Here is a 16,962-nt window from a genome sequence, read left to right on the forward strand (position 1 = left end):
CTTCACCAACCACAAGAATTGTCAAACTTAAAGAACTGTCTTCTCAATTTGACCGAATGATCAAGTACAAACCCCAATCAATTAAATTACAATTAAGTTGGGATGTTGTTTAAAACGTTAATAAAATGCTTCGTTCCTCTGTGAATAATATTGCATAAAATAAGTGGATTTAGACGTTGTGTGTTTGTTGTATAACTCCACACGCCTTTTCTCCTCATATTCTCATTCATGACTTCTTATTTAATACATTCTTACAGCTGAAAACAAAGATAACGTAAAACCGGAAGTGACGTCATGTAAACAACCGAGTTCTCCTTCAAAATAAAGCTTTTCAAAATAAAATGGTGCATTTATTATATTATACGATACGATACGATACGATACGATATACTTTATTGTCCCCGTAAGGAAATTTGTTCTGGACTCCGTCCTGCAGTGCATCCATGTACATATACAAACATAGTGGACATTAAGAGACATACACATATCATCAGTCATACACCGTTTGAACAAACACAATACACACACGTACATACTGACAATGGCGACCTATTGCACAACCCTCATGGCCAACATTAAAAAAAGTACATTTCATTACATTTGACTACATTTCATTTCATGTGAATGTTAAGAAGCTTAATCGACATAGGTAGGAATGAGTGCTTATAGCGGTTCAGCCTGCTCCTGGGAACCCTGAATCTTCTACCAGAAGGTAGGAGCTGGAATTCTGGGTGGAGTATGTGGGTGGGATCAGACACCATTTGTTTTGCCTGTCTGATAATCGACTGCTCGTATATGTTTTGGAGAGATGGGTGTTTTTTAACCCCCATAATCTTCATAGCAGTCTGTACTAGGCGAGCGATCTGTGACTGACTGCACTGTCAAGTTACCATACCAGGCAGTGATACCATACCTAATGATGCTCTCCAACACTGCATGATAGAACAGTAACATGAACTTCTGGTCGACTCCGAAAGCCCGGAGTCGACGCAGAAAGTACAACCGCTGCTGAAGTCTAGAGCACAGACCTTGAACATGCGCCTTCCAGCTGAGTGTATTATCTAGATGGACACCAAGATACTTATAGGAGCTGACCTGAGTTATGGGTTCATTGTGGATAACCACCGGCCTAAGGTCACCCACTGCCTTTGGGTCCCACACCATCTCCTCAGTCTTCTTCACATTCAGCACCAGATGGTTAAAATCACACCACTGCACAAATCTCTCTATTTCAGAGTGATAAGCCGATGAACTGCTGCCTTTGTGCATCAAGCCAAGGATGGCTGTATCATCTGAGAATTTGATGATATAGTTCTCCGGGTGGATTCTCGTACAGTCGTTTGTGTACAATGTGAAGAGGACCGGGGAGCTCACACAACCCTGGGGAGCTCCTGTACTGATGGTCCGGGGCTCTGAGAGGGCATTGTTGACCCTGACATGCTGAGTGCGATTGGTTAAAAACGAAAAATACCATTTCAAGATAAAAGGATTTATACTGATCTTTATCAGTTTTTGAAGCAAGATGTGAGGCTGCAGTGTGTTAAAAGCCGAGCTGAAATCCACAAACAGTAGGCGTACATATGCCTTAGGGTCTTCCAGGTGTTTAGTGACCAGGTGTGTGATGCTATTTAGAGCATCGTCTGTGCCACGCCCTTGCTTATAGGCAAACTGAAAAGGGTCTAAATGTACATCAACCTCTTTCTTTAGCAGCGGCACCATGATCCTCTCAAAACATTTCATGACAATGGATGTCAATGCAATAGGCCTAAAATCATTGTTTACCTTTGGACAAGGTTTTTTGGGGACAGGTTTTATTATTGATTTTTTCCAGAGGGTGGGGATGGTGTGAAGATCAACAGATTTTTGAAATATGGGACACCATGCTGATGTCAGTTCTTCTGCAAATGTCTTCAGAAGGAATGCAGAGATGCCATCTGGCCCTGTGGCCTTCTTAGTACAGGTGTGTTTGAAATATTGATTTTAATTTCTTACACCTGTAACACATTCCAAAAAAGCTGGGACAGGTTCATTGGATACAGGTGAGTGTCATGACTGGGTATAAAAGGAGCATCCCAGTGGGGCTCGGTTGTTCACAAGCAAGGGTGGGGCGAGACAACTGTGTGAGCAAATAGTCCAACAGTCTAAGAACAACGTTTAAATTAAAAACATTTGAATTTAGCGATTGCATCATCTACAGTCCATAATATCATTAAAAGATTCAGAGAATCCAGAGAAATCCCTGCACGTAAGCGGCTAGGCCGAAAACCAACATTGATAACCAATGACCTATGATCCCTCAGGCAGCACTGCATTATAAACCGACCTCATTCTGTAAAGGATATTACTGCATGGGCTCAGGAACTTTCAGAAAACCAGTGTCAGTGAACACAGTTCGTCACTACGTCTACAGGTGCAAGTTAAAACTCTGCCATGCAAAGCCAAAACCATAATGTGACCCGCTCTATCGAAATCAGTCGCATTGACCCGAAGACACATTTTGAGTTGTATACACTGTTGGAAAGAGGAGATTCCTAGCTTTCTAATGATATCAGGATTGTTGTTGTACTCCAAATATTAAGCAAAATATGTCACATTATATAATGACTGTCACCATTTTGAGAAAAAGGCCTTCAAAGTTTCCTCTTCTCTGGAATCCATCGATCTGATTGATTATTAGCGGAGCAAATGATCAAAGTAGTACGGAGGGAAAATATTTTCGTTTGGATTACTGGTCTGGGTGAAGCTTGTGTGTGTGTGTGTGTGTGTGTATGTGTCTGTTTGTGTATTTTTGCGTTTGTGTGCATTGTGTTTGTTTCCCGGGGAAAAAACTCACGAGAAACACCGGCTGTTGTTATGCCTGCTGTGACGTTAAGTTACTCCGTTCTCCGCTTGTAATTATGCCGTTACAAGCTTCAAAGTTGTATTTATCATCTGAATTTGCCGAAGCAAGTTTAATATTCTGAAAGCCAAGACTTTGTTTATTTGAAATCAGATGAAAACAAACTGTAACGGACCCTGCCGTGTTATCTATGATTACTATACGCCGTACATTCATAATTTCAGCCGGAGGGAGTGGGAGCTGCGCTGCGGAAGAGCCCAGTGCGAGTGAGAGGTGCCTGTCATCTTGCCTTTACAAGCTTCAAAAATGTATTTTATCGTGTGATTTTGGAAATAAAAGTTTCATATTCTGAAAGCCAAGACTTTGTTTATTTAAAATCAAACAAAACACCACACCCGAACCCCGAAAAACTAGTTTTTTTTACGCAAATCCACGTTTATTTTCAAATGAGCCGTTGCGACTTCCGACTGATTTCGATAGAGCGGTTCTATTTCGTATATGGCTTCGCCCTCTAAGGCTATCGCTATTGGGTAATCCCCCTGCGCACCCGCGCAGCACTGAAACACTTGTAGTCCACGCCCGCCCGCAAGGTGGGCCCCACCCTCGGGCTCCCTTCCGGTATAAATAGGAAGGAGGCCCGACAATCTGCTCCCTCTTTTTCTTCAGCACCCCGTTACTGAAGCACAAGAGACACTTAGCGATATAACCGAGAACATGAGCAACAATTGCGTTAGAGATTGTCCCTCATGTGGATCCGGCTATATTATGAGCTACGATCAGCACACAGTATGCGAATCCTGCCTGGGGTCAGAGCACGCGTACGTGGCTCTCAGCCAGCAGGTCGCATGCAAGCACTGTGCCCGTCTCCCCTCGGACGACAGGAAGCGTAGAGCGGACGCTCTCGCTGCTGCGGCCGAGGAGGACGATTGGCCCGTCCAGGTTTTCGAGCCCGTGGACGGCAGCCTCGTGTCCCTGGAGCCGAGTGCCGGGCAGGAGTCGGACGACTCCTACCCCATCTCCCTCCACGGTTCACCGTATGGTTCTCCCCTCCCTCCTCTCCCCCGGACGGGGGAGACAGAGTCGGAGCAGGGTGCCGACTTGGCGGCCGAGCACGCGGTCCCCTTCTCCGTCACCACGGCGCTGCCGGCGATAGGTGGCATCTTGGGGGAACTGCCAGGGATCATTTGCAAGGCGGCCGCCTGCAGAGGTCTCCCCGTTCCCCTAGCTCAGGAGAGGTGTGCTCCGGACGACATGGCCGGAGTTTTTTCGCGGGTGCAGACGGTCAGGAGTGATCCGATCTGGCCACGCTTCCCCGCCATCAGGAGGTACCAGGAGGGGGCGGCGGCGAACCCAAGGACCCTGAAGGCTCCGGTGGCCACATTTGTTCCCCTCACCAAGGTGGAGGGATTTACAGATGCTGGATTCCCAGCCACCCCTTCGCTGGAGCCGGGCCTGACAGCGTTTTTTGAGGTGAGGCAGGCCAACATGATCGCCGGACAGCGCCCTACGTTGGCCTCCCCCAGGGACCAGTATGTCGCCCGCCAGGCCGACCGGGTGCACCAGTGTGCCTTTCAGGCACCACCTTGGCCGCTGATGAAGCGGAGGAGATCGCCAAGGCGGCCAGCACGGCGCTCACACTGTGCGCGTCTGTCGCTGTCTCCCAGGCTAGGATCGCCGCGTGGGTGACGCAGATCCAGCGCCACCTCTGGCTGCAGCAGGCGTCGGTTACAGAGACGGCCAGGAAGGTGTTACTGGACGCTCCAATCAGCCCGGACGGGCTGTTCGGACCCCAGTTCCACGCCATGGTAGAGTCCATGAAGGCGGCTGCAGAACAGGCGGACGACATCCGCCAGCACGTCAGCTGGCTCCAGCCTGCTGGGCGGCCACAGCGGCACCAACGCCCGCAGCAGCCGCAGCGTCCAACCCGGCCACAGCGGCAGGCGGAGAGGCATTCTCAACCGCAGCCCCGGCGTCAGCGCCCGGCGGCGGCGGCAGGGGCTCCGCCCCGCGTCTCCGCTCCCCCGCCACCCCAGAGACGAAGGGGTCTCTCGGCGGTGAGTCAACGGGGAGTGAGGCACTCCCGCTCTGTGTCTGCTCCACGTGAGCCTCCAAGGAAGCAGAGCCGCCTTTGACGTGTTGGGGTGGATTGTGAGAAAAATAAAATGGGTTCATTTTCCAACTTTTTGTCTGAGTCATCAGTATCAAGTGTTTCTCACATATCCTCCACTCTGTGTAAACCAGCTGTCTTTAACCTATCGGTTAGTAGCCAGCAGGGTTCGTTGCAAAAACCTGCACTTTTTAATCTATCGGTTAATAAACTGCAGAGTTCGCTAACTAAGCCAGCTGCCACCAATCTGTTGATTAGTAGACAGCAGGGCTCGCTGCAGAAGCCTGCTGGTTTTAACCTATCGGTTAATAAACCGCAGAGCTCGCGGCATTCCTCTGTCCGAGATACGTCTCCTACACACGGTCATAATAAACCCATGAGCGCCGTTATAACGCCTCATGTGGTCAACACTGCATACATCTCCATTCATCCCCTGAGCGTGTACACGCCTCATGATGAGAGCCAGAGTGAAACGCAGCGTGTGGAGGCTCCCTCACAGCCCTTTCGCTCCAGGCCCACCTTGGGTTGCCTCACAGGCAGCGGCGGCAAGGGCTCTGACGTGGCTCGTCGCCATGACGACCACAACACATCTCGAGCATGTGCGCCCGCTCTCAGAGTATTTCTCAGAGTGGCAGCGCGTGTGTCTGATGGACAGATGGATGAGCAGGCTGATCAGCAGAGGGTACACCCTGCAGTTCACCTCCCCCCCCCCCACAGTTCAATGGGATACAGGAAACACTCCTGTCATCCCAGGAACAGTGTCTTGCGCTCCAGGCAGAGCTGCGGGAACTCCTGTTGAAAGAGGCTATTTCCAGGGTTCCTCAAGGGGAAGAAAATCAGGGGTATTACTCCCGCTATTTTCTTGTCCCGAAAAAGACAGGGGGAATGAGACCCATCCTCGATCTGTCAGTTTTCAACAAGGTCATAATGAAAAGGCCTTTTCACATGCTGACGATCAGACAGGTGCTGGAGTGTATTCACCAGGGAGACTGGTTCACATCGATAGACCTGAAGGATGCATACTTCCACGTAGCCATCATCCCAAAACACAGGAAATACCTGCGTTTCTCATTCCAGGGAATATCGTACCAGTACAACCGTCTGCCGTTCGGTTATTCCCTGGCTCCTCGCACTTTTTCGAAGTGTGTAGAGACGGCGCTGCAGCCGCTACACAGAGGAGGGATGAGAGTGCTGTTTTACCTGGACGACCTGCTATTGCTGGCTCGCTCCAGAGAGGAAGTTGCTTTACAGACGGTACAGCTCGTATCACATCTGTCAAAGCTGGGTTTCATCATAAACTGAAAGAAGAGCTGCCCTCTTCCCTCCCAGAGTATTATTTACCTGGGTGTGGAATTGAACTCAGCCCGCATGAGAGCGCGACTCTCACAGCAGAGAGTGGAGGCACTGACAGCTCTTCTCCGACGCGTCACACCTCGCAGCGTGGTGACAGCCCTCTCCGTGATGCAGCTGCTTGGCATGATGGCAGCTGGTCACGTGGTGATTCCCCTGGGTCTCCTTCACATGAGGAGACTCCAGAGGTGGTTTATTCGCCTGCGCATCGACCCCGTGCGACAGAAGAGGCGCATGGTGGCCATCCCTCCTTCCGTGGGTTCAGACTTAACCTATTGGAAAAGTCCCCACGTCCTGTGTGCCCCTGGGCAGAGTTACGTCACACATCTCGGTGTTCACAGACGCATCTCTCTCAGGGTGGGGAGGAACGTGTATGTCACAGGCAGTGGGGGGACAGTGGCCGGCTCACATGTCCCTCCACATAAACGTGCTGGAATTGCTCTCCGTACGGAGAGTAATCCAGTATTTTGCCCCGTTGCTGCGGAATCAGCATGTGTTGATTCGCACAGACAACAAAGCCGCGGCAGCCTACATCAATCGCCAGGGCGGAGTACGCTCAGCGCAGCTTCTGAACACAGCCAGGCCGCTGTTGATCTGGGCGCGCGCACACTTGCTCTCCATCAGAGCAATGTATGTTCCCGGCGAACTGAACAAAGGGGCAGACCTCATGTCCAGAGGAGGTCCTCTCCAGGGGGACTGGAGCCTCCATCCCGAGCTGGTCTCCCAGGTATGGAGCCGGTTCGGGAGAGCAGAGGTGGATCTGTTCGCCGCACGCGGGAACGCGCAATGCGCCCTCTGGTTCTCCCTGAAAGCGCAGGACCACCCCCCCCTGGGGGTGGACGCGTTCGCACATCGACCATGGCCCAGGGGACTGTTGTACGCTTTCCCACCAGTCCCGCTGATCCCTCGGTTCCTGGACCGAGTGCAGGAGGAGCGACTGTCAGTGATCCTAATTGCCCCGCAGCGCACGGGCGCTTCCTGGTTTCCATGCCTACAGCGTACGCTGTCAGGCAGACCGTGGGAAATTCCGTGGCGCGGGGACGCTCTCTCGCAGGTGGAGGGAGCGATCAACAGTCACCCTGTGATAGGCCAGCACTTATGGGCATGGCCCCTGAACGGGAACACTTAGAGGGGCTGGGCCTCTCTCAAGATGTTGTACGGACCATTCAGGGAGCCAGGGCCGCGTCTACCAGAGCGTCCTACACAGCCAAGTGGACAGCTTTCCAGCGTTGGTGTGTAGAAAAAAGCCTGGACCCCATTACGTGCCCCCTGCCTCACGTGCTGTCATTCCTCCAGCTGTTGTTGGACAGGAATTTGGCTTTCAACACAATCAAGGTGTATGCTGCTGCCATATCATCTTGTCATGTGGGTTTCGGGGTCGGGACGGTGTTTAGTCACCCCCTGACGAAACGTTTTCTGCGTGGAGTACGGAGACTCAGACCTGTATCACGCGCACTAGCGCCTCAGTGGGATTTGGCTTTGGTGTTACGCGCACTAAGCAAAGCCCCATTTGAACCTTTAGATCAGGTTCCCCTTAAGATGTTATCAGCCAAAGTAGTACTACTTTTGGCTCTAACATCAGCAAAAAGGGTGAGTGATTTGTCTGCTCTCTCTGTGGCTCCGTCATGCCTCCGGATCCAAGGAGATGGCAGTTCAGCTGTTTTACGCCCTAACCCAGCTTTTATGCCAAAGGTCATCACAAGCTCTTTTAGGTCAAGAGTGATCACCCTGGATGGCTTCTTTCCCCCTCCTCACAGGTCGGAGGAAGAAGCCACGTCTCATCTCCTCTGTCCTGTGTGCGCGCTGTCCTGCTATGTGGCGCGCACGGCTGCCTTGCGCCGTTCTCAGCGCCTGTTTGTGCATTACAGAGAGCGCTCGATCGAGCAGCCTCTGTCTGCACAGCGGCTGTCACACTGGCTGTGTGAGGCTGTGTCACAGGCATATGTCTCCTCTGGGGTGGATCCCCCGGAGAACATCAATGCGCACTCCACCAGAGGAATTTCCTCCTCCACGGCTTTGCACGGAGGAATGTCAGTGGAAGACATTTGCACTGCTTCTTGGTCTTCTCCCTGTTCATTTATTCAATTTTATTTGAGGGATGTCTCCCATTCCTCTCTGACACACCCTGTGCTGAGTGTCCTGTCAAAGTGAGTGACGTCAGTGATCCAGCTGTGCGCCTCCCTCCTGCCTCGGCACACGGAGAGTGGCCTGTATTCCCTCTTATGAGAGGGACGTCCCCCTTTTTCCCCTGACACATTTCGTACGGAATGTCTTGTCAGAGTGAGTGATGTTGGGGACCCAGCTGTGCGCTCTTCTGCCTGTCTGCACGCAGAGAGCTGCTATTCCCCCTCCTTTCTGTCACTGGGCAAAGTGTGACCTTCGTCTCTACTTTCTCACAGCGGCAGGTATGTATTATTCCCAGCCTTCGTCCCCTCATGGTAAATATTCATGTTATGATATATTCCAGGGACTGTGATGCGCCATTCGCATGGCGCAATAGGCATGGGTTATTATCTGAGCAGGTGTGTCTGTGCTTCTTGTACCGGGGCGACCCAGTGGGGCGCAGACTACATCTTGCTTCGCCCTTAACCCAATAGCGATAGCCTTAGAGGGCGAAGCCATATACGAAATAGAACTGAATCTACCTACAGCTTCTATGAGTATTGGCGTAGCCCTCTAAGTTCTGGGCCCCACTGGCTCCACGAATAGCTGAAGAAAAGTTGTTTTGTGTGGGAGCAGATTGTCGGGCCTCCTTCCTATTTATACCGGAAGGGAGCCCGAGGGTGGGGCCCACCTTGCGGGCGGGCGTGGACTACAAGTGTTTCAGTGCTGCGCGGGTGCGCAGGGGGATTACCCAATAGCGATAGCCTTAGAGGGCTACGCCAATACTCATAGAAGCTGGAGTTACAGTAGGTAACTTCAGGTCACATATATCAACAACACATAGAAACACTGCCGGCTTCTCTGGGCCGAGCTCATCGGAGATGGACTGACGCAGAGTGGGTAAGTGTGCTGTGGTCTGATGAGTCCACATTTCATCGTTTTTGGAAATCATGGACGTCGTGTCGGCTAAAGAGGAAAAGGAACATCCAGATTGTTATCAGCGTAAAGTTCAAAGCCAGCATCTGTGATGGTATGGGGGTGTGTTGGTGCCCATTAATACTGAAAGGTACAGACAGGTCTTGGAGCAACATATGCTGCCCTCCAAGCAACGTCTTTTTCAGGGACGTCCCTGCTTATTTCAGCAGGACAATGCCAAGCCACATTCTGCACGTGTTACAACAGCGTGGCTTTGTAGTGAAAGAGTGGGGGTACTACACCGGCCTGCCTGCAGTCCAGACCTGTCTCCATTGAAAATGCGGGGCGCATTATGAAGCGCAAAATACGACAGAGACCTCGGACTGTGGAGCAACTGAAGTCATACATCAAGCAAGAATGGTAAATAATTCCACCTACAAAGCATCCACAATTGGTGGTCCTCAGTTCCCAAACGCTTATTGATTGTTGTTACAATGATTTTTGGACTTCTACAGGCTCCTACCTTTACTGAACTCTTTGACTACTACTCTTCACAGATCACAGGCATGTGTTCGCCCAATGAAATATGCATAAGGTAACGTAGCTGACCAATCAGATAAAGTAGGTGAACCCTTTGGAATAACCTGCAAATAAATGTGTTCCAAAACACGCTTTACAATAATCAATAAACACAATCTGTTTTTACCAAAAGCACAGAAACTATTGTTTTTTTCTTGTCCATATTGAACATTTCATTCAAACATACAAGGTTCTCCTGAAGCTTGTGCAGGTACAGTCCGGAGCTACTAAAATGCACAGTACCAGCGGCTACGTTACATGATGCATGATGCAAATTTCAATGGGTGAATGCTTGTGTGTGATTGCTGAAGAGTGTTTTCCAAAAGAGTCCATTAAAGGGCTGTGCCTGTGTTTATAGAACTGGGGTTACAATATGTTGTCATAGTTCTTCTAACTAGATCCATTTGCATAGAAATTAGCAAATTTTGCACCAAATGTCAGCAAATTTAAAATGTGTGCAAATTACAGGTATTTGCCTGGTTGTGCTCTTCGGGCTGCAATTCACCTTTGGCTGTGAGCTCCTCCGTTCACTTCCAGGTTAAAAGGGACAGAAGGGGAAGGAGTCAGGGGAAGAGTTCAGGGTTTTTTATTGAACCAAATAATGACACAACGGAGCCGTGGTGCGGTGTTGTCCTGCTAGCTCGTTCTGCGGCCAGAAAAGTCCTTCCAGGACCCAGCCTATTGCAAGAGACCAAAATCAGGTTACCGGCATGCTTTATACTGAGCCTAATTACCTGATTCTGATCAGCTGTCTGGTCTCCGGCCGAGCCACTCCCATCACTCCAGCAGCCGGCGCTCTAACCACACCCCGCTGCCACAGGCTGTTCCTTGGATAATTTGAATTTGTGTAATAATTATAATTGTGTTTGAGAACCTTCATTTGTGCCGGATTAGTTGCTGCGGGGAAGTCAAATATTTTACTTGGTAAATGTTGCTTCTTTTTGTGCTGTTTTGGTAGAGACTGTGAGGGCAATGACTCATGTGATCAACAAGGGGATGGCCATGTATTGGGGGACATCACGATGGACCTCCATGGAGATTATGGTGAGTTCAAACACTAAAACTTATTGTAAATGTGTTACGTTCCCTACTGGGCTAGGGGAACCAGAGGGAAGTAACAACATATGAAATAACCGGGAGAGAGAAAAAAGGAGAGGAAACTGAGCTATGAAGCCACAAGATGGTCTTTAATTAATAACAAAGTAAAGAGGCTCACCAGCCAACACACTTAAGGTAAACTAGAACAACTCTCTAGTAACAGAAAGGGAATAAATTAACACATTACACAACGATACACTGGAGCACATCTCCAAACAGTTCACAAAAACACAGGTCAGAGACAGAGACACCACACATGTTCCACACATGTTGCACACATGCAGCCCAGAGGAGAAGGAGAGAGCAACTGCAGCCTTCCTCAGGTCCTATATGGAGGCCCTGATTGGGGATTGGGAGCACCTGGGGAGAGGCTGCACCTGGGGACAACCAGAGGGAGAGAGAGAGACACAAACACTACGGCACGTAACAAAATGGGATTCAGGTTCAAATGATTCAGCCTAAAGGTCAAGTGATGCCAGGTTCTGTATAGCATTTACATTTCCCTTCATCCGTGGATCCTAGAGTTTAGGGTTTCTATTTTTACAATGCTATAGGGTAATTGGCTTGCCTTTGATGAAACACAACACATTTTTTTCCCTTCTGAAATGGTTCCCTCTTTGTTGTAGGAGGCATACTCGGTGGCTCGACAGTTTAACCAGATACCACCCATCTGCGAACAGACAGAGTATCACATGTTCGAGAGGGAGAAGGTAGAAGTGCAACTCCCTGAACTCTTCCACAAGATAGGTATGCAATTGCCATTGTCGATTTGATAATCTTTCTGTTCAGGCCATTAGATTCTTTGTGAGACTAATAACTGTATTAGTTTGAACAGGGCTATAGCCTCCTAGTCCCCCATATTGTAAAACTGGAATAAACCGCTGACAAACAAGTAATTGAACAACATAGCACATATTTTCTGAATGTACTTTGATCCATAACAATGCCTGTTTTGGGCATACAGGCATTGGAGCTATGACATGGTCTCCACTGGCCTGTGGAATCATCTCAGGGAAGTACAATAGTGGGATCCCGTCCTATTCACGTGCCTCGCTTAAGGTAACACTCTTACTTTTTGTGCTTTTTATTGTGATTTTATTTTGTCCCATCCTTTAAAATACCCCAACCCTACAATTGATCATGTCACTAATTCCTCTTAATAATTGTCATCTTCACCCAGTTTGTTAGTTAGTTAGTTGTTGTGTTGGAGCCGTAAAGAGACAACTTCTCTATGAAGGGCCGTTTAGGCCAACATTCAAAACTACTGAAAACATCTGGCCTTGCACACCCACTACTGAAATACTCTCACATTCACTACTGAACACCTCACACACATACAACTGAAAATTAACCTCCAGGGCTCAACGCTAACTTTTAAAAGTGGTTGCCAGGCTGGCAACCAGGCATCAGCTTTTGGTTGCCAAAACTGAAATACGGTTGCCATTTTTAGTCACCTTATATTTTAAATAATTAAGATACTATACAGTTATACATCAACTTAATAATGAAAATGTGACACAAAAGAATGTTCAAATGCTTTACAATAAGTAATTAACAGAATTATTTGAAACTTAAGTGGTAGTAAACTTGTCCACCCTCAATTGCTGGTATACAAAATACCAGTAGTGCAGCTGTTGTCATGTTCTTCACAGATCCCTCACAAATGAATTCACTAGTTTCTTGGTCATCCGTTGTCTCCCTTTCAAATGTGGGTTTTGTGTGCTGATCCCCACCATAGATCCATTGGCCCTTCAGCATTGAAGTCTTGGATTGGCCAGACTAATACATTTCTAATGTTAAATAAATGAAAACCATTCACAGTTAAGAATTAGATATGAATTATTAATGCTGTAAATTACCTTTAATATGTCTAACTATATTTAAAATGTGTTACCTTTTTATAGAAGTGATTATATTGTTATGGTAAAGTTTCGTTTTGCACTTTTATTTTGGTAGTAATAAGATCGGGACTCTTATTTTGAAGGAACTTTTACCGGAAGTGAATGGACAACGGAGCAGAATATACATATATATTTCGCCTCCCAAGACTTTACCCATTTCCTCTTTGCTTTCGTTCGGGTTCATCTTGCGCTTTATCAGTTGAATCACTTTGAACATTCGTTTGAGATGTTGACGGGTTGGCCGAACTTTTTACCCCACAGTCAAACAACTTAATTTGCTTCGCCATTTTTTGTAAAACAAACACACAGCGCACCGCGCAAGTGAGTAAACATGCATCGCTTTCTGGCTCCGTAATCACACCAATGCACGTGCAACTTAAGTATCAGGTTCCGACTGGTCACAACAATAATTAAATATCACTCTTAATACAACAAATAATTAACATTTATCTCTTTTGGGGTGCACATTTTGCTGTTTGCTGTCCTTATTTCTTTATGTAAAAAACTGGTTGCCACTGATGGCAACCAAAGGCCAAGAAGTGGTTGACATTTTTTCTGAATGGTTGCCAATGGCAACCTGGCAACCGTTACTGTCGAGCCCTGACCTCACACACACACTATTGAAATACTATCACATTAACTACTGAACACCTTACTGTTACAAAGTGAGGTGCAGGTGAAAGAACGATACGTGGAAAGAGGGTTTTCTTGCAAAAATAGACAGGCGTTTTATTCTCAGCCTTCCACATTATTCCACAGAAACAAAAACTGCATGCCTGGTGCTGCGTTCACCAGCAAGGAACAAACACCAAATCCCCCCTCCCCTCTCTTCCCAACCACATTTATAGGAGACTTGCCCGCCTTCCCAATCCAACCTGGCCAATCAGGTCATGGTTCTGAAAGCGGACTGAAGGGTTAAATACAAAATTAAACACTGTGGTCTACATTTAATACAATCCTAAAGGCTTAAGTAAATTCATAATTGCATCAACATAAACATTGTACCTTCAGAAACAACAAGTTCTGCTTAAAACGGATAGTTTTTAACCTAATTGACACTCATAAAATCACTCATTTCCTGACCAATCACGTCCAAGACTCCGCCTACTCATACGGCACACATAAGGAGTACTTTGGAGGCGTGCTCCCCCTTTGAGCAGTGACACAAAATGGCTTCCAGGTCTGAACAAAGGAAATGGTGATTACTTTGTGATTGTGTGTTTTACAGACTGACAAATTAATCTAGATGCCCTTTACTAGTTTTTCTATGTAAACTGTTTTTATAACTTTAACTGAAATAAAGACAACTCTGAAGAAACATGTACTACCTTTCTTAACAAACAAATTGTTAAGCCAAAATGTTAGTGAGGGAGTGTGTGCGCTTCATCACATTTACACACACACAACTGAAAATTAAACCTCACACACATACTACTGAAAATGTACCTCACACACATGCTACTGAAATACTCTCACATTGACTAATGAACACCTCACACACACACACTCCGGAAAACATTTTACTGAAAAGTTCTCAGTAGGGAATGTACATGTGTTTCACCTGTGTGTGTGTGTGTGAGGGGGATTCTTGCTGTAACAGAAGTCCTTGTAATGAAACGGAAGTCATTGTAATGAAACGGAAGTTACTGTGGCTGCTGCTAGTGGTCGTGACTACCCAATTTGCATGTCTGCCCGATTTGCACTGCGCAAGCGCGAGTTGGTCCGCCATATTGGACCAATAACACCAGCTACGTACGGCAACCCAAGTACGACATTTGACACAGTGGCATTTCGCAAAGAAGAAAATTAATCTGAATGAGAGAAGATGAGTTATTGTTTTTACAAAATAATTTCCCGATTATTTGAGAAGAAATCCTTTAAGTGGGTTAAGTACATTCTTAGAAAGAGTGAGAAATGGATTTAACTTCTGTTTGACAGCCTTCACACTGGAAAAATAAGAAACTGTAAATGTATGCAATCATTTATGGCATTCATAATTAATATCTAATTCTTAACTGTGAATTGTTTTAATTTATTTATCATTAGAAATGTATTAGTCTGGCCAAACTTTTTCTGTTGAGATTCCTGGAAAAGAGAAATGTCTTTTCATAAAAAAAGTTGATTCAAGAACAAAACTCTGTTATTAGATCAGTACGGACGTCAAATGTCCTGTTTGGATTGCCGTACGTAGCTGTCCAATATGGCAGACCAACTCGCACTTGCGCAGTGCAAATCGGACAGACATGCAAATCGGGTAGTCACTGTGACTTCCCGATGCACTTATTTGCATCAACTTTTTTTATGAAAAGTAATTTCCCTTTTGCAGGAATCTCAACAGAAAAAGTTTGTCCAGACATTTCTAATGTTAAAATAAATGAAAACAATTCACAGTTAAGAATTAGATATTAATTATGAATGTCATAAATGATTGCATACATTTACAGTTTCTTATTTTTCCAGTGTGAAGGCTGTCAAACAGAAGTTACATCCATTTCTCACTTATTCTAAGAATGTACTTAACCCACTAAAGGATTTATTCTCAAATAATCGTGAAATTACGTTGTAAAAACAATAACTCATAACGCAAAGAAGAAAATTAAATAAAAAAAAATAAAAACCTAGAACATTATTATTATAACAACGTAATTTCCCGATTATTTCAGAATAACTCCTTTTAGTTAGTTAAGTACATTCTTAGAATAAGTGAGAAATGTATTTACCTTCTGTTTGACAGCTATCATAGTGAAGACATATTTGTGACCTGCTCCATCGAAATTGACCCGAAGACACATTTTGAGTTGTATACACTGTTGGAAAGAGGAGATTCATAGCTTTCTAATGATATCAGGATTGTTGTTGTACTCCAAATATTAAGCAAAATATGTCACATTATATAATGACTGTCACCGAGTCATCATTTTGAGAAAAAGGCCTTTAAAGTTTCCTCTTCTCTGGAATCCATCGATCTGATTGATTATTAGCGGAGCAAATTATCAAAGCAGTACGGAGGGAAGATATTTTCGTTTGGATTACTGGTCTGGGGGAAGCTCGCGAGTGTGTGTGTGTGTGTATACGTGTGTTTGTGTAATTTTGCATTTCTGTGTATTGTTGTTTCCCGGGGAAAACACTCACGAGAAACACTGGCTGTTGTTATGCCTGCTGTGACGTCAAGTTACTCCGTTCTCCGCTTGTAATTATGCCGTTACAAGCTTCAGAGTTGTATTTATCATCTGAATTTGCCGAAACAAGTTTAATATTCTGAAAGCCAAGACTTTGTTTAATTGAAATCAGATGAAAACAAACTGTAACGGAACCTGCCGTGTTATCTATGATTCAGTGACGTGCGGTGAGGTTCATGGCTGGTGAGGCACTGACTCACTGAGTCAGATTTACAAATATTATATTTTGACCTTAATCGAAATATTCGGTTATTTTCAAAAGCTTTTTTAGTCTGATGCTTCGATTTATTTTAAACAGACCGTTCAACAAAAGGATACCCAAAATCTAAATATTGGATTGTTCTTTCTTAGTAAGATCCCATTTTCATTACAAATGTGGTCTTACCTTGACTTGAAGATGAAGTCCATGCTATCCTTCTGGACAACAATCTCTATTACTTTTTTGTAAAAGTCCTCCTTATCTTCCTGTAGTTTAAAAAGTCTAGTTTGTTGTTTGCGTCTACCGTCTCTGCGTAGAATTACAGTAGCAACAAGAACCTGTGGGCTCACGTGCGCCCCCTTCAGTGCGGCAGAGGTTATGGCTGCCTCCCCTGGTGCATTTTCATTGCCGTCGTATGATGAGACCAGCGAGCCTAAATATCATATATAAGTGAAATAAGTTATTTAGAGACTATGGATGGCGAGGATAAATGTAATAAAGGGATCTACAAACATTACATTGGTGACCTACAGTGAGATGGTAACAGGCATGCGCTTAGGGCCCGCTTTCCAGCCAGTTTCTGTGGGGTGACGCATTCTGAGGTGAGGCAGATCTCACCTTACCCCACAGTAACTGGCTTGAGCGCGCTCACAAAATAAGTGCCCGCGCTAAATTAGTGCCCGTGCTCCAGC

The 16,962-nt window shown here is 46.3% G+C and overlaps 1 protein-coding gene across 1 annotated transcript in view; it reads left to right on the plus strand.

Annotated features, from left to right (window-relative positions):
• LOC117491157 (voltage-gated potassium channel subunit beta-2-like) overlaps positions 1–16,962 on the plus strand; it is an 86,087-nt gene that overhangs the window by 29,263 nt on the left and 39,862 nt on the right. Inside the window, exons 6-8 of the mRNA XM_034141022.1 lie at positions 10,852–10,937; positions 11,618–11,738; positions 11,956–12,050. Of these exons, the coding sequence (XP_033996913.1) occupies positions 10,852–10,937; positions 11,618–11,738; positions 11,956–12,050 (302 nt within the window). The remainder of the gene's footprint in view (positions 1–10,851; positions 10,938–11,617; positions 11,739–11,955; positions 12,051–16,962) is intronic.

This window comes from Trematomus bernacchii, unplaced genomic scaffold, assembly GCF_902827165.1.
Source record: "Trematomus bernacchii unplaced genomic scaffold, fTreBer1.1, whole genome shotgun sequence".
In the NCBI taxonomy this organism is placed as follows: Eukaryota; Metazoa; Chordata; class Actinopteri; order Perciformes; family Nototheniidae; genus Trematomus; species Trematomus bernacchii.